The sequence below is a fragment of the Gossypium arboreum genome, chromosome 1, assembly GCF_025698485.1.
Source record: "Gossypium arboreum isolate Shixiya-1 chromosome 1, ASM2569848v2, whole genome shotgun sequence".
In the NCBI taxonomy this organism is placed as follows: Eukaryota; Viridiplantae; Streptophyta; class Magnoliopsida; order Malvales; family Malvaceae; genus Gossypium; species Gossypium arboreum.
Genome location: NC_069070.1, coordinates 3819604 through 3843776, shown reverse-complemented (window position 1 = coordinate 3843776; position 24173 = coordinate 3819604). Strand labels below are relative to the sequence as shown.

The 24173-nt window shown below is 32.7% G+C and overlaps 4 protein-coding genes and 1 long non-coding RNA gene across 6 annotated transcripts; 2 read left to right on the top strand and 3 right to left on the bottom strand.

The window, feature by feature from the left end:
- Positions 1-997: 997 nt before the first annotated feature.
- Positions 998-4522, bottom strand: LOC108480210 (heat shock protein 83-like). The gene is made up of 4 exons (XM_017783115.2): positions 4136-4522; positions 3299-3440; positions 2888-3168; positions 998-2792 (listed from the first exon to the last, which is right to left on the bottom strand). Exons 1-4 carry the CDS (start codon positions 4277-4279, stop codon positions 1236-1238), a joined length of 2124 nt encoding a protein of 707 aa, XP_017638604.1. The 5' UTR covers positions 4280-4522; the 3' UTR covers positions 998-1235.
- A 7894-nt stretch (positions 4523-12416) lies between these two features.
- Positions 12417-13236, top strand: LOC128289342 (uncharacterized). The gene is made up of 2 exons (XR_008278951.1): positions 12417-12561; positions 12953-13236. It is a non-coding gene; the product is annotated as an uncharacterized LOC128289342 (long non-coding RNA).
- Positions 13237-14452: 1216 nt separating this feature from the next.
- Positions 14453-18773, top strand: LOC108483075 (mitogen-activated protein kinase 4-like). Of its 2 annotated transcripts, XM_017786276.2 has the most exons (7): positions 14462-14720; positions 14805-15022; positions 15812-15941; positions 16695-16832; positions 17241-17573; positions 17953-18136; positions 18225-18773. In XM_017786276.2, exons 2-7 carry the CDS (start codon positions 14856-14858, stop codon positions 18395-18397), a joined length of 1125 nt encoding a protein of 374 aa, XP_017641765.1. In that variant the 5' UTR covers positions 14462-14720; positions 14805-14855; the 3' UTR covers positions 18398-18773. The 2 variants fall into 2 exon arrangements, with proteins under 2 accessions (XP_017641764.1, XP_017641765.1); XM_017786275.2 differs by having other exon boundaries at positions 14453-15022.
- On the bottom strand, positions 18630-20896 carry LOC108483074 (probable polygalacturonase). Its single transcript, XM_017786274.2, has 6 exons — positions 20545-20896; positions 20176-20463; positions 19969-20089; positions 19719-19893; positions 19547-19617; positions 18630-19465 (listed from the first exon to the last, which is right to left on the bottom strand). The coding sequence occupies exons 1-6, from the start codon at positions 20575-20577 to the stop codon at positions 18798-18800; spliced, it is 1356 nt and encodes a 451-aa protein (XP_017641763.1). The 5' UTR covers positions 20578-20896; the 3' UTR covers positions 18630-18797.
- Positions 20897-20983: 87 nt separating this feature from the next.
- LOC128293296 (probable polygalacturonase) lies at positions 20984-23019 on the bottom strand. Its single transcript, XM_053029091.1, has 6 exons — positions 22437-23019; positions 22068-22355; positions 21861-21981; positions 21611-21785; positions 21439-21509; positions 20984-21357 (listed from the first exon to the last, which is right to left on the bottom strand). The coding sequence occupies exons 1-6, from the start codon at positions 22467-22469 to the stop codon at positions 20984-20986; spliced, it is 1062 nt and encodes a 353-aa protein (XP_052885051.1). The 5' UTR covers positions 22470-23019.
- Positions 23020-24173: the final 1154 nt, after the last annotated feature.

The following is a 24173-nucleotide window of genomic DNA, read 5'->3' as shown; positions in this document are numbered from 1 at the left end:
GAATTTGGAGATGATAATAGACAAAAAACTAGAAATGCAGAAAATTCTTATTTTTATTTACTTTTGTTTGAAGTTTTGCTTTCCTCAAGAAGTCAACTGTATTATTTTTGACAAACTAATCTTTGGATAAAATTAAGTTGTTGTCAAAAGTATGCAATTTATATTGAAGGGATTAGTTAATTAATTTTGTTTAGTGTTTATATATAAATACATATCAAGTATTTAAAATAGAGTTTGTATGAGATTAATTTATGTTAAAGTTAATAAATTTTAAATATGCAATTTTATAGTGGTTTATTGAAAATTAAAATGGAGTAATTAAAATTTAAAAGGGTCAACGCGTCGTTAGAATCTGAAGTATTCCGTTTTTCTTATTAATAAGAATCTTTTTTTTTTCATGGTGTAATTTGAAGTAACCTTGAAATTGTTCAAGTTTTTTATAGTTAGGTTACAATAGAATGAGTTTAGTCATAATGGATCTAAGCTAAATGATTAAGCATTTGGTACTAACTTTCTTGTGAGGTAATTAGGTGCATTTATTTGGATGTTTATTCTACTTAGTAAAAGATTTAATAGGGTTATGATTCGATAATTTAGAGATAGTTTGAGCCTTATAAGATAATATACTGTTGAAATCGAGTATTGCAATGTTCCTAAGGGATTATAATGAAGTATTTAAAGGTTGTTTCTGCTATATGGTTTCTTTAATTGGATGTGTTTTTTTTTCTTTTCAAAAAGAAAATTTTGTTTCTGCTATATGATTTCCTCAAGAAACAAATTTTTTAAAGAATCCAAGTACACGTTAAACCCCACTACTTTAGTGCATAGCAAAAGCTTTCTCTCTCACGGTTGAAAACGAATATCCCTTGAAAAGTAGGGTTTCGTACTTTTTCGTTCCACAATTGAGCTTATAGTGGCGTCGATTGATTTGCTCTCTCAATGTCCTGAACTCTTCCATAGACTGAAACCTCAAAAAAAAATTAAGTAAGAATCCACGTCTGAAACGGTCCAACATTTTATTGCCCCAATGACATAGCCCAAGCTAACATTAGGCTGCTAGAAAACTGAAAATACACTCATTAAAAGCTCTAATACTAGATATAACATCTCAACATGAAACCACCCATTAAACCCTAAAACTAAAACCAGACACCCACCGGCATCCGACACTCAGCGACGAGCTTTGTAGGTACTAATGAACAGATTTTTATAGTGTTTACGTATTTATTAACTGTTCAGTCGACCTCTTCCATCTTGCTTTCTTCATTGCCCTCTTCCTCCAAAGATGGCATATCGACATCATCAGCACCACCAGTGTCATCATCATCGATGCTTAAACCCAGCTTCAACATCCTATGAATCCTTCCTGCAAATGTGTTGGGATCATCCAAGCTGAAACCTGAAGTCAACAGAGCAGTTTCATATAGCAGCAACACTAAGTCCTTCACTGATTTGTCATTTTTGTCTACTTCGGCTCTTTTCCTTAGCTCCTCCATTATGCCATTGTCCGGGTTGATTTCCATAGTTTTCTTACTAGACATATAAGCACTCATGCTATTGTCCCTAAGAGCTTGAGCCTTCATGATCCTCTCCATGTTGGCAGTCCAACCATATTCACCGGTGACCAAACAACAAGGAGAGTCAACGATTCTATCGGACACAACAACCTTCTCGACTTTGTCACCTAGAATTTCTTTGATCGTCTTGCAAAGGTTCTCAAACGACTTCTTCTTCTCCTCCTTTTTCTTCTTCTCGTCTTCGGACTCTTCGTCAAGTTTGAGTCCTTCCTTTGTAGCAGAGACCAGCTTTTTCCCATCGTATTCCTTCAATTGTCCAACAGCGTATTCGTCGATAGCATCAACCATAAACAACACTTCATATCCTCTCTTCTTGAGTTTTTCAAGGAATGGTGAGTTCTCAACAGCTTTCTTGCTTTCACCAGTGATGTAATAGATATCCTTTTGGCCTTCCTTCATCCTAGTGACATAGTCTTTCAAGCTGGTCATCTCATCACCGCTCTTCGTAGAATGAAACCGAAGCAAGTCAGCAAGTTTACTCCTGTTTTGGCTATCTTCATGAATACCAAGCTTGATGTTCTTAGAGAAAGCATCATAGAACTTGGCATAGTCCTCTTTGTTTTCAGCAATCTCAAAGAACATCTCAAGGCATTTCTTCACAAGATTCTTCCTAATCACTTTAAGAATCTTGTTCTGTTGCAACGTTTCACGAGAGATGTTCAATGGAAGATCATCAGAGTCCACAACACCTTTCACAAATGACAGATACTCAGGAATGAGTTCTTCACAGTTGTCCATGATAAACACCCTCCTGACATACAGCTTAATGTTGTTCAGCTTCTTCCTCGTGTCGAAAAGATCAAATGGGGCTCTCCTCGGAACAAACAGAATAGCTTTGAATTCGAGCTGTCCCTCGACAGAGAAGTGCTTCACCGCAAGGTGATCCTCCCAATCATTTGTGAGACTCTTGTAGAACGATGCATATTCCTCCTTTGTTATCTCCTCTGGTTTTCTTAACCAAATTGGTTTTTGCTTGTTAATGAGTTGCCACTCATGAGTCACCTCTTTAACCTTCTTCTTCTTTTTCTTGTCTTTGTCTTTGTCCTCGTCAATATCCTCCACATCACCTTCGTCCTCCTCCTTTGTCTCCTCATCTTCATCATCACTGACCTCCTTTTCAGTAGTTTTCTCAGTCCATAGGTAAATTGGATAGCTGATAAACTCGGAATGTTTCTTCACAAGATCTTTTATCCTCCTTTCCTCCAAGTACTCCAACTATATTATATGAAATACAAACAAAAATCAATACCAAGAACTATGTTTAAAAAGATTAAATTGTACCACAGAACTGACATCAAATTTCAACTCACCTGATCATCTTTAAGGAAGAGGGTGATCTTGGTACCTCTGCCAAGAGGTTCACCACTCACATCACGGGTAACAGTGAAAGACCCACCAGCTTGCGACTCCCATACGTATTGTTCATCATCATTGTGCTTTGTGATGACAATCACCTTCTCTGCTACCAAATAAGCCGAATAAAACCCTACTCCAAATTGACCAATCATGCTCACATCGGCTCCAGCTTGCAATGCCTCCATGAACTCCTTTGTTCCAGACCTCGCAATTGTTCCCAAATTATTCACCAATTCTGAGCAAGAACATTTGAGTTACTAGTCCAATTCGAATGGATTAAATAAAACAATGTTAACGAAAATTAACATATATATTAATACAGGTAGTTCAATAGAAATGATCGAACAAAATGTTAAATTATATACCTGCTTTGGTCATGCCAATACCGCTATCCACAATGGAAAGAGTTTTGTTAGCTTTATCCGGGATGATTCTGATAAAGAGCTCAGGCTGAGCATCGAGCTTGCTTTTGTCTGTTAAACTCTCAAATCTTATCTTATCCAATGCCTATGAAAAACCAAAACCAAAACTCTTCAGATTCTTATATCAAAAATAGAAATACAACAGACCAAAATCAGAATTCTCTATGTTATTTTCACCGTAGCCAAGCAGACAATGGCCAGCAAAATACACACGAAACATAAAACTTGATGCTCACGTATCATTAAAAATTTGTTTATGAAAATAAAATGAAATGAATGGCGCGAAAAAAAATGAGAAATTAAATCCGTAAGAAAAAAAAAATTTCCTCTGATTTTTTTCTCGGCGAACAAATAGAAACATAAAACAATAGCAGTAAATAAATATATCTAGAGAAAAATAATGAAATAATATAAATCAAAACATCATGATTCTTAGATCAAATATATCGGTTTCTCCCTCACAGTAAAAACAAAACAAACTTAAAGAATAGAAAATAGTATATTAAAACCAGAATTCTCACTGTTTTTTCTCGGTATCTAATGCAATAGCCAGAAAAAAAAAATTACACAAACGTCGGTAACTTGCTGCTCAAACTTCACATATTTAAAAAGCCAAAGTACGAAAATAAAACGAAACATCTTGAAACTAACAGAAATCAAATAAAAAGCACAAATTCCTAATAAAAATTCTTTTCCTCTGATATTTTTCTCAGCGAGCAAACAGAAACATAAAACAAAGAAGGTAGAAGAAGAAAATAAACAAACGATATATATACTTACATCAGATGAGTTGCTGATGAGCTCACGAAGGAAGATCTCTTTGTTACTGTAAAAAGTATTGATGATCAAGCTGAGTAGTTGATTGATCTCCGCTTGGAAAGCGAAGGTCTCCGACTCTGCTCCTCCCATATGCACGTCCGCCATCACTTTCAGATCAAACGATCAGCGAAAAGAAGAATTGAGATACCGAGCACACGATTGAAGATGCTGTCGCGATCTCACTAGAATATTACTACGATCGATTCTTCTTGTTTCTTAAAACTTGGCTTTGGATTCGTATGATAAACTAAGCTTTTACAGAGAGGTGAAATTTATAAATGGAGAGAAGATAAGCTGGAAGGTTTTGGAATCGGTTTTTTGCGCGGGTTCTAGAATTCTCTTTCGTTTTCTAAACTTAAGTGTTTTCCCTGTTTTGCCCCTTTATTCATAGCTGAAGCACTGTGGATCAAGAATCTTCTTTTGGTAAATTTACTAAATTGATCAAAACGGCGACGTTTACCACGTGGCTCTCTAAGGAAATTAAAATTAGTTAAGTAACTATTATATTTAAATTTTATTTCTCTAGGGTGATATAAAATTATTTTTGTTGGGATATTGTTGATTTTATGTAAGATTTTATTAATTTTAATTTTGAGGAAATTTTTAACTGATACAACAGAATTTAGAATAGTTAACCAAATATATATATATGTAATATTATGCAATGGGAGTGTCATTTTTCAATTTCTTTTAAAATGTAATTGATCAATACCAATGTGATTTCTATGTTTCCAAAATAACAAATTCAAACTTGAAAAATTGATCTTTTTGGTTCTCGGAGCATGAGGAGTAAAGAGATTGATCGAAAAAGATCTCTTGTTCTTATAATAAGATTGTGTGATTGGATCTGCAGATGTTTGGTAAAAGAAATCTTCTCTTTTGAGAATAATAAAAAATGGCAAGTGTTCAATTGAAACACGAAAACGTGACTAAATTTGTTCTAGTTACTCTTCGGGATAGAGTGGAAAAAGGGAGGAGATTCTCGAACGAGAAAAAGGACCCAATAACTTTGAAAGAATTGAAAGATGAGTCATATGAGGTGAAAATCTCGTGTATAGTCATATAGAGTGGCCGTAACAGTGAATTTTTAAGTTTAAGACAAGGTACATTCAAATTTTCATGTTCTAGTGACTTTACCAAAAATATCTTCATATATTTTAAATTGTTGAAATCTATTTTGGAGAGAACAAATTGATTGATCTATTATGTATAAAAAAATAAACAACTCTAGAAGCTTTTTGAGGAGATTTTATTGTTTTATTATCAATATTCTCATCAAATCGCTTATTTTTATGAATAACGCATTCTTCACAAAATTTAGGCTCTATTTTCATCTTAATAATTATTTTTTTAGCATAAGTCATAGCATTTCGAAAACCAGCTTCCCTATATTTTTCAAAAAATGAAGGAAGATATTTTAAATTTTTTTTATAGCTATATCAATTCGCATATATTTTTATTGTAAATTTTTGCAAACCGAGTTCACAGTAAATAATATTTCATATCAAATAGTCATGCTCAACAAAAACTAAAAAATTTCAAGCTCTTGTGTTGCTAAACATAACTTTACTTTTGACTTTAGGATCATCAATAGTTTCAACTAATTTCAATAAAACATCTTTTATTTGTGAATCTTGAAATCTTATAACTTCGACACTTTAAATATGAGTTTCCCGATATTTAAGAGTTACGCCTAATAATATACGCATTAGTTATTTCTAAATCAATGATTTAATAATTTGTTTTCTAAATCAATCCATAAACTCATTAGTAATATATTGATTACTTATTTCATATTTTAAGCTTTATACTAATATTTCTCCAATAATGAGTACTTTCACTAGTTGGTTTATTTGGATTAAGCATAACATTAAACATATTATAACAACTACAAAATACTTTGTCCAAGTCTTTGGTATCTATTATTTTGAAGATTTATAATTCTTTCGTTTTATTGGATGGAATTTCAATGAATTAGATTTACAAGAATCACGAAGCCTCGCGTTTCAATACAAAAAGTGAAACTTTTAGTTCTCGGACTTTTTAGCCCCATTCTATTTCAGTAGTTCGACCGCGAAATTTGTTTGTTTCTGTATTTCCGGAATATGAGTGTGTGACTTGTTATAATTAATCCTATTGATAGTACATAAAATGGGTCTGTCATCTTGATCGAGACTTGGAATAAACTAAGATAGGACAGAAAATGGGTCTGTCATCTTGATCAAGACTTGGAATAAACTAACTTTTGAATATAACGTGTAGTTGAAAAGCGTTCGACAAATTATCCTTGGGAGAATCTATATCAATAACTTTAATAGAACTTTTTTTACTAAAAGGTCTTTCAAGCTTGTATCAATATCTAACCGTCGGCTTGGATTACAAATATTTTTAGTCATAGGTAGTGGTGTGCAAATTTTGGGTAAAACCAAATTAATTATGTCAGGGGTCGGTTAACAGTTTTTTAAAAGTTCAGTTAACAGTTAATTTAGTTCGAAATCGGTTAATTAACTGAAAATTTATATTTTTTATATACATTCCACATATATTAATTTAGGTTAATTTGGTTAGTTTTTTATATGTTTTATACTTGTTTTAACCATAAATAAAAAATAAAAAACATATAAGTTCCAGTTAATTCAGTTAAACGATTGAATTAACCAACAAATTTTAGTTCGATTTGGTTAACGGTTAAGGTTTAAAATGGTCGATTAATTCAGTTAATGATAATTCGGATCGGTTAACCAATTGAACACCCCTAATCATAGGAATTGAATCATCTAATTCATCGACTTATTTGTCTTCATAGTGAGCTTCAGGACCAACATAAGTGTTTTTTTTGTTTAACTAATAACTCTTCTTCTACTGCAACTTCTTCCAAAATCTCATCATTATCTATATCTACATTATTAATACTTCAACATCTCTCACTTTGAGTTTTGGATAACCATATTCATATTTTTTGATGGGATAAATCTCAAAATTATACATGAATTTTGATTTAATGTGTAATTATACACATGAACTTTAATTTGGTACAATTGTATACGTGAAACTCTAATTGTGATTCAAATATATACTTGAAGCTTTATTTTGTTTTAATCTTACACATTTAAAGAAATAAATAAATCAATTTATTTTTATATTGTATAAATATAATTATTTATGTATACAATATATAAACATAAAATGATGTTATATCAATAATTGTATTAATAATTTACAAGAATTTGATCAAACCAAAATTCCATGTATAAAATTATAGAAAATCAAAGTTCATGTGTAATGACCTAAATTTTAGTGGTGTCGAGAACAGTGATTCGAGTTCACTAAATCCGACAAGTAAGTTTAAAAATTTAGTAGATTGATATTAATAAGTCAAGTGTGAATTTAGAAATATTTTTGAATTAGAGAATTATATGAATTTAAAAGAATTTATTAGGTCAAATGGGTCAAACACGAGGTATTGAAACCTTGAATCTATAAATCGAGCCATAAATATTTTTATAAATATTTATGGAGTGTTATTGAGTTAGTATTAAAGTTTCGCTAGAAAATTTTAACATTTTAATAGTTAATTAATTAAAAAAGGACTAAATTGTAAAAGGTGCAAAACTTACAAAAGTGATTAAATAGCTTAAGTGTCTAATGAGGAAGGATTTAAAAGGAATTAGACCCAAATAATTTGGGCTAGACGGTATGGGTATAGAAATGGACAAGAAAACAATGTGAACTAAGGACAAAATGGTAATTTGGTTAAAATTAAATATAAAACAAGTGACTAAATTGAAAAATCTAGAGATCTCTTCATAATTCATCAGAAAAAACGCCATAGAAGGTCTGAAACAAGCTGTTTTTTCATATTTTTGCACCATCTGAGTTCAATTCTTGCTTTTTCTTTGTAATTTTTATGTTTTGTGACTTTTACAATTAGGTCCAACTATTGAATTAATTAGTTTTTGATTTTATGAGTGAAATTGAAAGTTTCCATGGATAAGTTCTGAATATTTATGATAAATTACCATGGATTTGAAGCTTTAATTACATTATATGATAATTTTATTAAGTGATTTTAATAGAAAATGACTTTTAGGACCTAATTGTGAAAAAGTTTATAATTAGGGTTTGATGTTGAAATTATGATTACCAAAGGGTATATAGTAGTTTAGAATGATGGAATAAAGTGTTAATTGAGAAAAATTAGCTCAAATAATGAGTTAATTGATCAGGGTCTAAATTGTAAAAACTATAAATTTTGGGGTAAAAGTATAATTTCAAAATTTGAAGGGAAAAAATTGTGAAGTAAACTAGAATTGAAATGAATGCTAATGAATGGAAAAATTCTATATTATAGATCAAGAATACAAAGACGAACGTGGAAAGGAGAAATTTGTTGAATAGTCCCTGAATTGCTTTAACTTCAACGATATTAGCCAGGTAAGTTCATATGGTTGAACTCTTATGATAAATTGTTAATATATAAATTATATAATGTTTTATTTATATAAATTTGCTATTGGATTATGAAAATTTTGATAATGTGAAAGTTGAAGTGGAAATTCAAATTAAAGGAAACGCAGAATTGAATACATTCAATCAGTGATCAGTGACAAATTGACGGATAAGACCATGGTTAAATCATGGAAAAGTGTGAAATGTAAGACCATAACTGAGATATGATACAGTGAAAGTGAACGTAAGACCATGATTAAATCATGGCAGTTATATAAGTATGTGCAAGTGTAATACCATAGCTAAGCTATGGCAAAGTGATAAAGTGTGCAACCATGGCAAGACCATGATAGAAAGTGTGCAAGATCAAAGTGAAATGAAGCATCAAGTGAACAACGTACTCAATTCCGTAAGACGTTTCTTAAATTTGATAAGAAATTGTTAGTGATAAATGAATTAAAGTGATAGAAATTAATTAGTTTTGATATTGAGCTTAATCAAGTGAGTTAATCATTTGAGATTGTGATTGGCAGGAAATATTAATGAAATGTTCTATTATATTTTTGAAATATATAATGTTTGGTAAGATTTACTTTAAACTTATGAACGTACTAAGCTTTTATAAGCTTACTTGTGTGTGTTAATATCTTTTTTAGATTGAAGTGAATTTGGAAGATCGAATCATCACAACGAGGCACACTATCCAGATCATCTTCGGTAGACCTTGTTATGTATTTAAAGGTTTATATGGCATGTATAGGAATTGAAAGAGTTAAATTTTGAAACAAGGTTATAAATGATTCATAAGTAAATGTTTTATGCATATAAAATTAGTAGTTTATAATAATTAATGAATGAAGTTAAAATAGTGAATTTATGCAAATTGAATTTTGTGATTGCTTATGATAGTTATAAAACTTGATTTTGGCTTGAATTGATTGTTTGGTTGATATATATTATTGTATGAATGTGTTTGGTGCAGGTTGGTTGTGTAAGGGTGAGAAAAGTGGCCTTAGAATGACCTAATTTTGTCCACACAGGTAGACACACAGGCGTGTGTCTAGGCCATGTGTGACACACGGCCTATCCCATTGGCATGTGTTTTGGCCGTATGTCCCCCGCACCTTAAAAATGAAAAACAAAATGCTCAAAATTGAGCACACGGACGGAGACACAGGTGTGTGTCTCAATCGTGTGGGTGATACGGCCTTGGACAAGGGCATGTTACGTGGCCGTGTGAAAACTGCACCTAACTTATGAAAATTAAATTAACCACATGGCTTAGCACACTGGCGTGTGATTTGGCCGTGTGACCTAAATTTCTTCATGCCTTATAAGTCAGAGAGTTACACGGGTTAGGAACATGGTCATGTGAGCCACACGGTCTAATCACACAGGTGTGCCTCTAGACCACACGGGCGTGTGGGCATTGTATATAAGGAAAATTTTGTAAATTCGCGAAAAATTCTTAAGGTTTCTGATTTAGTCTTGAATCATTTCTACTGTTCATATTGGGCTTCGAGGGTCCATTTAAGGGACTATATGATTATTATCGAATGTAAATAGTAATTTTTGGCTCGATTTATCTATAAACTCCGGTAATACTCTATAACCTTATTCTTGCGACGGATACGGATTAAGGGTGTTACACCATATATACAATCCTACGTTCATGTGTACTTCTAAAATTTATCCCATTTTTAATTGACATCTGCCTTCTCTCAATATATATTAAAAGATAATATAAACAATGATATTAATTTTACAACAACAAAAAAAATCAAATAAAATTTGTCGTAACCATTTTTTTAGAAAACGGGTATCAACTTGAAGAAAAATGAAAACGGGAGTCGCCACAAATCTTTTTAGGTGTGATTGGATCACCTTGTAAAAGTGGTTGTTTTTAATAAATGGTTTAATTTATTTAAACAACGATTTTGGTCCACGTAAATCAAGAAAACAAGTTCGGGAGTCGGTTACGCACGAGGAAGGATTAGCACCTCATAACGCCCAAAAATTGGTACCTAGTTGATTAATTAGTGTCTTAGTGTCGAAAAAAATGAAAGCTTGAAAGACATTGAAATACGATCCCTCTTCGTAAAAATGCTAATATGAAAATGACCGAATAAATTAAAAAATGTTAAAGACTCCATAATAATAGTAGTAATTATAATGAAAGTAAAAATAATACTAGATATAACAATAGTAATATTAGTAATAAAAATAATAGCTATAAAAATATTAACCATGACAATAAAGAATAATAGTAATAATAATAATATAGATAATAATATATATAAAATAATAATAATAGTTAGAGATAAAAGATGATGGAAGTAGTAATAATAATGGTATTAAAACAAAATATATATAAATACAAGTATAATAACAATAATGGTAATAAAAATAAAAATAGTAATAATATTTAAAATATATGTATATAAAAACAGTAGTAAAAGGATATGTATATATATAATAATAATAAAATGACATTAGGATAAAATAAATATAAGTATAAATATGATAATAATAATAATGATAATGATAATAATAATAATATAGTAGTAATAATAAAAGTAAAATTAATAGTAAATTGATAATAATAATGTACGTTAATAACAATAATAATATATAAAGGATAAGAAATAATGAATGATAAAAAATGACAATAATATGATAATAAAAATAATGGTGATGGTAATAATGATTATAGTAAGAATATACAATACATAGTATTAGAAGTAAATACATAACACATACATATTAGAAATAATCATAATAAAAAAAACTATTAATAACTATATAAATATATATACATGATATAGTTTGAAAAACATAAACAAAAATAAAAATGATATAGTATTAAAGTATATGCATAACAAGAAAAATAATATTAAAATATATATACGAGTAGTAAAAAATGTATCCGTATTAAAATATATACATAATAAAAATACAATATTTAAAATATTTACACAAGATATGCATAATAATATTAAAAATAACTATTAATGATATTACATAGATATATATATATGTAAAAAATAAATACATGATAATATTAAAAGTATATACATAACATAAATATCATACATATAATATCTAAATATATACATACATATATATATATATATAGTATTTAAAAAAGAAATATACATAATATAATATTGATATATAAATATGTGTGATATGGAACATAATACATATATATTTATAGAGTACATAGGTGACATACAAAATAAAAACAATAATAGTAAAACTATTAATAATACTATATAATATATATAATATACATATATATAAGTATAACAAAAATATAACAATAATTAAAATATAATAGCATGAATAAAATTAAAATTAAAGTAAAATAATGAGAAAGAGTAGAAGAGGGACGAAAATCAAGCAAAAACGAATTTTGGGGTGAATTTCAAAGAAAACAAAAAGAAAAACAACCAAATTGCAGCATGCGCATATCCTAGAAGTACTGAAAACGCAATATTCCCCATCCTAAAAAAGCAGTGCGTGGTCGAGGACCAAATTGAAAAACGGGACATGTTCCAGGGCCGAATTTAAAGTAGCAATAACTTGATTATAGAGACATGAAAAAGCGGAAGGGCTAAATGTGCAAATAGCCCTTCCGCTAAAAAAATGCGCGGATCCTCTTTCTAGGCGGGTCGGATCGCTAGTTCCCTCCCCAAAACGACGTCGTTTTGTGTCTAGGGAGGGAACCCCAAAACGCTGCCGTTTCCTAAGGCTATGAAAGCCAAGTTTTTGGGCTAAATTCATTTCTGCTATCTTCATTTGAAAAGAAATCAGTTGCTCTCTCTCATTCCCTCTCTCTCGCCCCCTAGCCAGAGTTAAAGTCCGGTGAACAAGCCGCCATATGCCCCGCCGGTCGCCGTCGCCGGCCACCGCACGCGATGGCTGGATTTCCGAAGGTACGTTTTTTGCTTTTTTTTTTATGTCTTATGATATATGGTATGTAGAGGTAAGCAAATTCGAAAATAAAATAAAAAGGAAAAAAATAATAAATAGAAAGAAAATAATAATAATGTAATATCACTTTTTGTTTTAGATTTTGATTCTTGATATTTCAACTTTTATTTTCCTGTTTCTTTGGTGTTGCTTGGATCTCTGCTTTCTTTTGTGCTTAGATCTAAAAATTGTCAAATGCTTTCTTTTTTTTTTTGTATTTGCTCCAAAAAAAAAAATTCTTCTCCCTTTACAATGATTTTAGTAGGGCCTTTTTATAGCCATTTACAAACTTTATTATATATATATATATATATATATATATACTTAATGTCTTTTCTTCTTTTTGTATGGCAGGCAAACGGTGGTGGAGGCAAGTGCTATTTGTACTATCAATGCAACTAAGGCAGTAGAATTAGGTGATTTAGGGTTTCTTTTTCTTTTTCTTTTTTTATTTTGTTTTGGGTATTGGGCTAATTGGGCTAGGGTTAGGTATTAGGTTTGGGTTTAGTGGGTTATTTAGTTTAATTGGGCCTGCAAATTGGGCGTGTACAAAATTAATTATACAACAAAAAAATCAAATAAACCAATAATGATTAATTATAAACTAATAATATAACTTCAAAGTTAGAATAATATAACATGATTAAAAGTTGATTGCCAATGCCAACTAGATAAATTTCAAAAATATATTCTTTTATAAACTGATAATATAGCATGATTAAAGTCATAAGTTTTTTTATTATTTTAATAATATAGAAAATATAAATAAATATACATAAATTTTATTCAACTTGAAATAAAAAAATGTCCAAACTTCTATTTAATAGTTAATTATGACTTATATATATATATATATATATATATATATATATATATGGGGATTTGGGCATATATTTTTAGGGCCTAAAATTTTACTTGTTTCATATTTAAGCAAAGAATGTGATAAATTATCTAGTTGGTTATTCAAATTTAAAAGCCCTTTCATTTTGGTTATTTAAAAAAATCATTGCAATTTCATCATTGTCATTAGACAATACTTTCATTTAAGTCATCCAAACGTTAAACCCTTATCGGTGTTATACACCAATAATTACCAACTCGAAACCCGGATAAGGTCCTACAAAATGGGTATGTGCGAGTCATACAACGAAAGGATAGTCACGGGAGCTCGTGATATCAGCTTGCATGAGTCAAGGAGAGTTTACGATCCCAACTCGCATATACCAGAAGAGTTCGTATGTAGGGGGCCGCGAGATCTAGCAGGCAACCCCAAACAATACACATGTTCAACATACTCAAGGCCTACCCAAATGTTCATTTGAATGAGACACTTAGAAGTGCACACGCCAAATTATGTCTACATTTTTATTTTTGTCACTGAACTTCTAGGTCGATTTCATTTTGGTCACCTAAAAAATTAATTCTAAAGTATTGATATGGGTAAAAAAAAAACTTTAAGGACTGAAATGAAAAAAAAATAAAAACTAAAATAAAACATTAAAAATTTATCGAATTATACTTGTTACTTCTAAAAATTTAATAATATTTTAATATATTATTTTAGTTTCTATTGTTTTTTATTCTAATCCTTCGCGCATTATTTTGTATTTTTTTGGTAAAATCCATTTATCTTATAATTTATTAGGATTTTAATTAATAAAAAGTCAACAAAACCTTAATTATAAATTAAGGACTGTTAAATGGCAATTAATGAAATGTATGGCACACTACTTCAAAAAAAAAAAAAAAAGAGGAAATGTACGGGACACATGACACGCAACCGTACACGTGGCATAAGATCATTGGCGTGATAAAGATAATAAAGAAATAAAAAAATCAGTCCCTCTCTACTAAAATAACTATTAGCCTTTTTTTTTCAAAAAAAAAAACTATTAGCCTTATTTTTTTTACAAAATAAAAAAAACTATTTATTTGAAAATTTGAAGAAAAGTCCTACTTTTTTTCACGGATTTTCAAACAAAAACAAAAATTTTCAAAAAAACCCCACTCTTCTCTGAATCTCAGAAAGCCAGGAAAACAAGAAAAAAGCTTAAAAACCCAATATTTGGCAACCAAACAGTAATTAGAAACACAACAATAGTAGCCGACAATGCTTCTTCAGGTATAACGCTGAAATAAAACAAACCCAGTTTTTGAAACAAACGAGTGTTTTTTTTTTATTATTATTTGGTTTCAAGCTTAGTAGGTGGGTGAGGCGGAAAGAGGGGAAAAAAGGGGTTAAAATATTGAAAAGGAAATGGCAAGTACAAAAGAGTCAAGTTCAGAGGGAAGTAACATCAAGGGCGTGCACACTCATGGAGGTCAATATGTTCAGTACAATGTATACGGTAACTTATTTGAGGTTTCCAGTAAGTACGTTCCTCCTCTTCGTCCAATCGGTAGAGGTGCTTATGGCATTGTTTGGTAAGTTTTTTCTTTTCGAAAGTTATTTGTTTATGCTAGTTTTAATGTTTTTTCTTGAAATATTTGATGGGTTTCTGTTCTTTTTCTGGTTAATTGATCCTTTTGTTGAATCATAAAAAAGTTATTTTTTTTCCCTTCCTGTTTTGGTTTTGTGGATAATATGTTTTGTGTAGTTATGGTTAAGTAAATATCTTTCTTCTTAATCTGCTGATTTTTAATGTTAGGGAAGTTGCTGATTTTTAATGTTAGGGAAGTTGGGTTTTTAGCTAAAATTAAGATTCTTTCGTAGCAAGCTTAAAGTTTGTCCTTGATGTAGTTGCTAAACTCACTGGCTAATGATTGTTCAATAGATGGCATGATTTGGGGGATTCCTTTATTATTATTATTAATGATTTTCTTTCTTTGATCTTAGTTGGCACATGATAGAATCAGTTTGATTTTATGAATAAATAGGTAGCATATCTAATCTTATAGCATAAATTAATTTATTTATGTTCATCATAGTTCTTGTTGTAAGTGTCTGTTATATGTAATTTGACTTTTTAGTGAGTGTGGTTTAAGAGCAAGATTTTGAACTTATAGGTTTTGGGACGCTTCAAAGAGTATTCTGCCATGTTGTAGTTAAGGAAAAAAAAAAAAAAAAAAGAGAAAACAATGAAATGATGTTTTGCTTATGCCTGGAAAGCATCTTATAGAACTTTCTTGTGTTTCCATATATGGCTCGTCATTTTGATACTTTGTTAGTGTGGCGGTGAATTATGTGAGTTCTATTTCTTTTGTCCTTTTCAGTGCTGCTGTTAATTCACAGACCCACGAGGAGGTTGCTATTAAGAAGATTGGCAATGCATTCGATAATAGGATAGATGCCAAAAGGACGTTGAGAGAAATTAAGCTTCTTCGTCATATGGACCACGAAAATGTAAGACAGGCTCTAATGTTGCCATCCCTTTCTTAACATGTCCTTGGAGAATAGGAAATTAAGAAAGAGTAAATCTTTTGTATTCCCACTTCCCAGCTTCCCCTTTAATAGAGCTTATAAGTAATTGGTTTCTATGACTCACTGTTTGCATTTCCTTTGCATTTCTTGCATTGTTTTCTCTGGCATTCTTTTGTTGACATTGTAGTACTTAGGAACACAATGTGCATTCTATTGATAATGTCTTAGCAACTAATGAGATGGCTATCTTTTTTCTTTTGTTGGGTATTCTCCTTGTCTATTTTACGCTCCATGTTCTCAATAATGTCATCTCCAAGGTTCGAACTTGCGTTCGCCTTTGGGAGTGCAATGTGCCTTACTACTGCACCTAACACTTGTTGGTAATGAGTTGGCTATCTAATGCAGCATGAAAGCTGTTTATTAGCCAGCGTTCATGTTGGTGTTCATGAATTATGGTGCTTATATCTGGATTGCTTGTTTGGAAATCAAAGGGAGGGATTGTGATTTGCAATTGGAGCTAACATGATTACACTGTTTATTCTTTTAGCATTTTAATAACAAATAACTTCTTAATTACATATAAAACAGGACATGTTCAATGGGAACTATATGTCCCCTCTAATCGAGTGAATTGATCTGCACAAGTGAACATACTTACTGCGAGTCAGTTTATTCTTGTAGCAATCATCTGTATATTTATCATGCCTGGAACTATTATCAATTCTCTTCCTGTAGGTTATTGCCATCAAGGACATCATTCGACCACCAAAAAAGGATGCCTTCAATGATGTTTACATTGTTTATGAATTGATGGACACCGATCTTCACCAGATAATTCGCTCTGATCAACCATTGACAGACGATCATTGTCAGGTTTGAATGAAACAGTTTTGGGGGGCATTTATATTACTGATATATCTTTTCTTCTTTAATTACTTAACCAACTAGTTCTTTAACCAACTAGTTCTTTCTTGTAAAGGGTTCATCAGATAGGGGGACTTGATGTAGTTTGCATGGAATTTTTAACAAATTTATTATCATTCTTCCACGAAAACCTTGATTGCTTTGAAATCAAATGGAGGAAACAAAAATACTGCATGGCAGCTGTTGACTAGATATATGCAGAAACCTTAAAAAAGAAATAGAATCTGAATTTCTGCCCTGAAATTTGTTGCACTTATCTATTACTTGCAATTGAAATATTTCTGCATGTCTACTATACCTTGGTTTTGTTTGACAATGCATAAAGCATGACACTGATACTGAATGAAACCTCTACAGTACTTTTTATATCAGTTGTTACGAGGGCTGAAGTATGTGCACTCTGCCAATGTTTTGCATCGTGACCTTAAGCCAAGCAATCTGCTGTTGAATGCAAATTGTGACCTTAAAATTGGAGACTTCGGATTGGCAAGAACAACATCTGAAACAGATTTCATGACAGAATATGTTGTCACTCGATGGTACCGAGCACCAGAGTTGCTTCTTAGTTGTTCAGAATACACTGCTGCCATTGATATTTGGTCTGTTGGTTGCATACTTGGTGAAATCATGACGAGAGAACCTCTATTTCCAGGCAAAGATTATGTTCATCAACTGAGACTCATCACAGAGGTAGTCAACTTCTGCCGACGTAATCTCACTATGGCCTTATGTGATCTATGATATTGCTTCAAGATGCAAAACAATGGCTGACGTGCTTTAAAATTTTGTTTTACATCCTTCTTTCTCCCTAAAAGTCATTTTGAGCATTTCATCTCTGGTTGCTGTTTCTCATCAGTGACTCATAGTCTCCTATCGAATATAAGTCTAGAGAGGCATTGTCTCTGCCCATGCATGACCCTGATGGTGTCAAAGTCTTCATAGGTTATATATCGTGTACTTTCTTGCATATTTTTAGCAGCCTCTCTGGCCTTCTTTTTAATGCTGTCATTTTTTTAGTAAAATTCAGTTCGTTAATGTTCTTAAAATTGTAATTCTTTTTTAAAAAAAGTTGATAGGTTCACCTGATGACGCTAGTCTTGGATTTCTCCGAAGTGATAATGCCCGTAGGTACGTCAGACAACTTCCACGGTGTAGGAAACAACAGTTTTCAGCTAGGTTCCCAAATATGTCGGCTGGTGCTGTTGATTTGCTAGAAAAAATGCTTGTATTTGACCCCGACCGACGAATTACAGGTACAAACCAAGAAATAGAGTTCTTTATGGTTCCCCCACTTTTCAACCTCTACATACTTATGATTATTTTCTTAAATCTATTATGCAGTTGATGAGGCACTTAGCCACCCATACTTGGCATCTCTTCATGATATCAACGACGAACCTGTTTGTGCCAGGCCTTTTATTTTCGATTTTGAGCAATTATCATGCAGTGAAGATCACATCAAAGAGCTTATTTGGAGGGAATCTGTAAAATTCAATCCAGATCCAATCCATTAAGAGAAATCAATCTCCCATGTAGAAATATACTGGGAAAGGCTTCGTTCCGCGGAATTCCCTATGTGACATTGTTCTTCATTGTTCATGGGAGTCCTTGTCAGTTGAGTCGAACCATAACTAAAGTACAAGGAGGATGATCTTTTAGGTTCTTATATTATCAACGACAGACATAGAACTTCCTTCTTGATATATGTAATGGAAATTCAAGAGCTCAGTGCAAAGATAATGAATGTTGTATTGATCAATGGTTTTATTTTAGGTTGATTTTAGATACTTCTTTAACTCGAGCCTTCCAGTTATCATTGTTTCTTACATAAATTATGTAATTTCATTTTACATAAAAGAAATTAATATCTTGACTTTATATTGTCACAAATTTTCTGTATAAACACATCTAGACTTACACTATGGCACTTGTGAAGCTGTCCTCTGGGAAATTGCAGGCATTATCTGGCCCTTGATCAGTCAGCAGATTGCAAGGCTGAGGTCTAACATTACTTGATACCCCAGCAATCTCAGTGCAATTCCATTGAATCTTTTTTGGCTTTTTTGTTAATCCGATGGTTGTATTGGATATACAAATCCCAGAAAATGGATGGCCTGGAATTCCCTCCAACCTAGCTGCCATGGTTACGTTCTCGGCAACGACGTCACGGAAATTGATATTTTGTATAACAGGGATTGCATTAGGATCATAATCGTTGTCGGGGTGAGAACCGTAGTTCCCTGCCATCCAAAACACCATTTTCATGGTTTTCATAGTCATCCTTCTTACATATATGTCCTTGACATAGTTTCCTCTTCCTACAGCGGTTTTGATCCTAACAGCCGACTCGGAATTAATGCCTGTTATGTCTTCGGCCCTAACATCCTCAATTCCGCCAGACATCTCACTGCCTAGTGCAATCACTGCACTGAATGGAGAAATGCATGTGAGCCGTCTGATCACTAGCTGCTTCGTTGGCATACCAAACTTGATACCGTACTCATCCCAGCCACTCTTAACAGCTACACAATCGTCTCCAGAAACAATGTAGCAGTCCTCGATCCGGGTATTCGTGCAAGAATCTGAAGAAAAACAAGAACCCTTTTAACACCAATGAAGAAGCTTCAAATGCATATAGCCCGGTTCAATGTCCGGTTTCTCACCTGGGTTGATCCCATCGGTGTTTGGAGAAGTTACTGGTGCGAGGATCGTTAATCCTTGAACGACAACATTGCTGCATTTTAATCACAAGCAATGTTAGAACACGATATAAACACATCAGCATACTGAGGAACATGAAACTGTAAACTAGCAAACAAAAGCAGGCAAATAAACCTGCTATAAACAGGATGGACATTCCAGGAAGGAGAATTCATCAATGTGAGATTAGAGATTTGGACTTCATTTGAATACATGATCTCAATAAGGTAAGGCCTGGTGTATTTCAACTCTCCCTTATGGAATTTGTTCCACCAGGTAACACCCTGACCATCAATAGTGCCATTATCACCTGCAACATACAGTCCATATTATAGTACTTGAATGAAACTATAAAGTTGTTATAGATGATTACGGTTCTCGGTACCTGTTATCACGACATCAGTGAGGTTGGTTCCGAAAATAAGACTGATATATCTTCCACCATCGGCATCCCTTCCTCGACCGTAGGATGGTAAAGGATCAATGACAGCCCATTCACTCTCATCCTGGCATAAGTTTAGGGTAGCACTTCAACATATATATATGTGTATATGTATATATAAAACGTATATTGGCATGGGGAGTTTGTAACCTGCGAAGCAAGAAGAGTAGCATCCTTGTGGATATGCAAAGTGAAATGGCTAGTAAGGTTAAAACTACCAGTTAGCCATTTTCCTGGTGGAACAAAGAGTAAAGACCCACCATCTGATGCATATTGGCTGAGGTTAAAAATGGCAGCTTGAAAAGCCTTTGTATTTGATGTTACTCCATCACCAACACCTCCAAAGTCTATCAATGAAGCACTGTACTTTCTGCTTTCAACACCATTTATGTTAATCAAAACCAGAACTATTCCAAGCAAAAGTATGGTATCAAGAACCTGCAGATTAAAGCAAAGGAAAAATTTCAGAAGGATAGAGAAATGTAAGGACTACAATGGAAAGAGTTTTATTTTGGTTACCTGGTTTCTTCTTTGGATTGTCCACATCTCCATTAAACCATAAAAATAATATTGGTTTTTTGCTTATGGCAGAGGGGTCCTAGGAGTTTAAATAGAGATCGAGGTTTAAAGCATTAAGGAACCTTCAACAAATTACAATTCACATCCCCCCAAATAGTTTGAAGTTTCACATAGCCCCTTCCAACAACTTTCACTTTTCCTTTAATACATGGGGTATGGTTAGTTTTTCTTTAGAGAATTCAAACATGTGATGATTTCATTTCCTTTATAAACACCCTTTGCCAATGTTTCTTCAAAAGAATCGGACCGGTGTTCGAGCTGCTCAAATCATCGGGATAAGAGAACACAGATTCAAACACTAAAATTAATATGGTTAGAAAAATAACCACAAACCCTGAAAGAATCTGTCTTTATAAATAGTAAAACCATGTCAGTAACTTCAATGGCATTGCCAATGCCAACCCGTGAACATTTCCTTATGTCGTGTCGTACCTTTTTCCTCACGGACCAAGCTTAACAACTCGTCGTCATCATCATTCAATAATTTTCCTACAGCGGTTTTGATCCTAACAGCCGACTCGGAATTAATGCCTGTTATGTCTTCGGCCCTAACATCCTCAATTCCGCCAGACATCTCACTGCCTAGTGCAATCACTGCACTGAATGGAGAAATGCATGTGAGCCGTCTGATCACTAGCTGCTTCGTTGGCATACCAAACTTGATACCGTACTCATCCCAGCCACTCTTAACAGCTACACAATCGTCTCCAGAAACAATGTAGCAGTCCTCGATCCGGGTATTCGTGCAAGAATCTGAAGAAAAACAAGAACCCTTTTAACACCAATGAAGAAGCTTCAAATGCATATAGCCCGGTTCAATGTCCGGTTTCTCACCTGGGTTGATCCCATCGGTGTTTGGAGAAGTTACTGGTGCGAGGATCGTTAATCCTTGAACGACAACATTGCTGCATTTTAATCACAAGCAATGTTAGAACACGATATAAACACATCAGCATACTGAGGAACATGAAACTGTAAACTAGCAAACAAAAGCAGGCAAATAAACCTGCTATAAACAGGATGGACATTCCAGGAAGGAGAATTCATCAATGTGAGATTAGAGATTTGGACTTCATTTGAATACATGATCTCAATAAGGTAAGGCCTGGTGTATTTCAACTCTCCCTTATGGAATTTGTTCCACCAGGTAACACCCTGACCATCAATAGTGCCATTATCACCTGCAACATACAGTCCATATTATAGTACTTGAATGAAACTATAAAGTTGTTATAGATGATTACGGTTCTCGGTACCTGTTATCACGACATCAGTGAGGTTGGTTCCGAAAATAAGACTGATATATCTTCCACCATCGGCATCCCTTCCTCGACCGTAGGATGGTAAAGGATCAATGACAGCCCATTCACTCTCATCCTGGCATAAGTTTAGGGTAGCACTTCAACATATATATATGTGTATATGTATATATAAAACGTATATTGGCATGGGGAGTTTGTAACCTGCGAAGCAAGAAGAGTAGCATCCTTGTGGATATGCAAAGTGAAATGGCTAGTAAGGTTAAAACTACCAGTTAGCCATTTTCCTGGTGGAACAAAGAGTAAAGACCCACCATCTGATGCATATTGGCTGAGGTTAAAAATGGCAGCTTGAAAAGCCTTTGTATTTGATGTTACTCCATCACCAACACCTCCAAAGTCTATCAATGAAGCACTGTACTTTCTGCTTTCAACACCATTTATGTTAATCAAAACCAGAACTATTCCAAGCAAAAGTATGGTATCAAGAACCTGCAGATTAAAGCAAAGGAAAAATTTCAGAAGGATAGAGAAATGTAAGGACTACAATGGAAAGAGTTTTATTTTGGTTACCTGGTTTCTTCTTTGGATTGTCCACATCTCCATTAAACCATAAAAATAATATTGGTTTTTGCTTATGGCAGAGGGGTCCTAGGAGTTTAAATAGAGATCGAGGTTTAAAGCATTAAGGAACCTTCAACAAATTACAATTCACATCCCCCCAAATAGTTTGAAGTTTCACATAGCCCCTTCCAACAACTTTCACTTTTCCTTTAATACATGGGGTATGGTTAGTTTTTCTTTAGAGAATTCAAACATGTGATGATTTCATTTCCTTTATAAACACCCTTTGCCAATGTTTCTTCAAAAGAATCGGACCGGTGTTCGAGCTGCTCAAATCATCGGGATAAGAGAACACAGATTCAAACACTAAAATTAATATGGTTAGAAAAAATAACCACAAACCCTGAAAGAATCTGTCTTTATAAATAGTAAAACCATGTCAGTAACTTCAATGGCATTGCCAATGCCAACCCGTGAACATTTCCTTATGTCGTGTCGTACCTTTTTCCTCACGGACCAAGCTTAACAACTCGTCGTCATCATCATTCAATAATTCAAGGAAACAAAGTTCCTTTTCATGGAAATTTATATATATATATATATACTGGGATTCCATTAAAGTTATTAAAAATTCTTTTGGGATAATTTTTCACCTTTATTGCCTGTATGGAGACATTACTCAATATAAGACAAAAACTCCCATCATTTTAATTTTTTTTTAATAAGAGAAAAAACATGAACCATAAGCATCAGTCACGAGAACTGAACTTTTTAGCTAAGCAACAAGACAAGTTGGAATTCAAAATTCATGTATTTGTGTTGGTTGGTTGCTAAGTGATGACCCCCCTTTTTGTTTTGTGGATGTGGGGACTCATTGTGCAAAAACTGGAATTATCCATTGATGATCATTTTGTGATAACTTACAAGGTATTGATATACGGGCATTTCACTCCAAGATATATGTATGTACTTTGTTTTCTTGGCGTTTACACCAAGTAAAGCTGCTTAGAGCAAACATCGAATGGAAACTTTCTTCCTTAGTAAGAAGCTAAATTCTTTTCCATTTGTGTTGATTTACGTAGGAAAAGATTGGCTAAACTGCTTGACAGATCTGAAGAACAAATTAATCTGTATACATTTAATTTTGAACCAAAGAGGTAAAGTTTCAAATAGTAATAAATTTTAATGCTTAAAATGCTGATTTTATCTTGTGAGGTGCAAAAAAGTTAATATTTTAAAACATGATAATGATTGAGTTGCTTATTCTTTTTTGTTTGCACGCACATGACGAGTCAATAGGTAAATACTAGGAGTCAAATTTGTACCTTTTACTCAAAAATAAGTAAATTAGTTTCAATACATCGTATCAAAGAGTAAATTAGTCTTTTCTGTTAAAAATTACATCCATTTTTACTATTAAAAACAATATAGCTGTTGAAATAACTATACATTTACATATGGTATGCTACGTATACCTCATTCTAACATATAATTACTAGTTTTTAACAGTAGAAATAGATGAGATTTTCAATAGAAGGATCAATTTGCTCTTTTATCTAATTTATAAGGACTAATTTTTCCAATTTTTGAGTAAAGGGGGTAAAATGTAATCCCACTCTTAGTACAAAGGCCTCCACAGTACTTTTACCCGAGTCAATATCTTTTAAGGTTCAAATTTACCTATTTGTTCCTAAGCCTATATAGGGACGTGACAATGAATTTAACTAAAAAGGTTTAACCAAATAT

What these genes read in the sequence shown, in the direction of transcription:
- LOC108483075 (XM_017786275.2), top strand. Translation starts at nt 14,856, where the DNA reads ATGGCAAGTACAAAAGAGTCAAGTTCAGAGGGAAGTAACATCAAGGGC. An exon ending in GTCATATGGACCACGAAAAT is followed by an intron (nt 15,942 to 16,694) that starts GTAAGACAGGCT and finishes CTCTTCCTGTAG; the next exon opens with GTTATTGCCATCAAGGACAT. An exon ending in AACTGAGACTCATCACAGAG is followed by an intron (nt 17,574 to 17,952) that starts GTAGTCAACTTC and finishes TTTTAAAAAAAG; the next exon opens with TTGATAGGTTCACCTGATGA.
- LOC108483074 (XM_017786274.2), bottom strand. Translation starts at nt 20,577, where the DNA reads ATGGAGATGTGGACAATCCAAAGAAGAAACCAG. An exon ending in CTACTCTTCTTGCTTCGCAG is followed by an intron (nt 20,090 to 20,175) that starts GTTACAAACTCC and finishes AACTTATGCCAG; the next exon opens with GATGAGAGTGAATGGGCTGT. An exon ending in CACCGATGGGATCAACCCAG is followed by an intron (nt 19,466 to 19,546) that starts GTGAGAAACCGG and finishes GTTTTTCTTCAG; the next exon opens with ATTCTTGCACGAATACCCGG.
- LOC128293296 (XM_053029091.1), bottom strand. Translation starts at nt 22,469, where the DNA reads ATGGAGATGTGGACAATCCAAAGAAGAAACCAG. An exon ending in CTACTCTTCTTGCTTCGCAG is followed by an intron (nt 21,982 to 22,067) that starts GTTACAAACTCC and finishes AACTTATGCCAG; the next exon opens with GATGAGAGTGAATGGGCTGT. An exon ending in GTCCATCCTGTTTATAGCAG is followed by an intron (nt 21,510 to 21,610) that starts GTTTATTTGCCT and finishes ATTAAAATGCAG; the next exon opens with CAATGTTGTCGTTCAAGGAT.
- LOC108480210 (XM_017783115.2), bottom strand. Translation starts at nt 4,279, where the DNA reads ATGGCGGACGTGCATATGGGAGGAGCAGAGTCGGAGACCTTCGCTTTC. An exon ending in TCATCAGCAACTCATCTGAT is followed by an intron (nt 3,441 to 4,135) that starts GTAAGTATATAT and finishes GGTTTTTCATAG; the next exon opens with GCATTGGATAAGATAAGATT. An exon ending in TATTGGCATGACCAAAGCAG is followed by an intron (nt 3,169 to 3,298) that starts GTATATAATTTA and finishes GTTCTTGCTCAG; the next exon opens with AATTGGTGAATAATTTGGGA.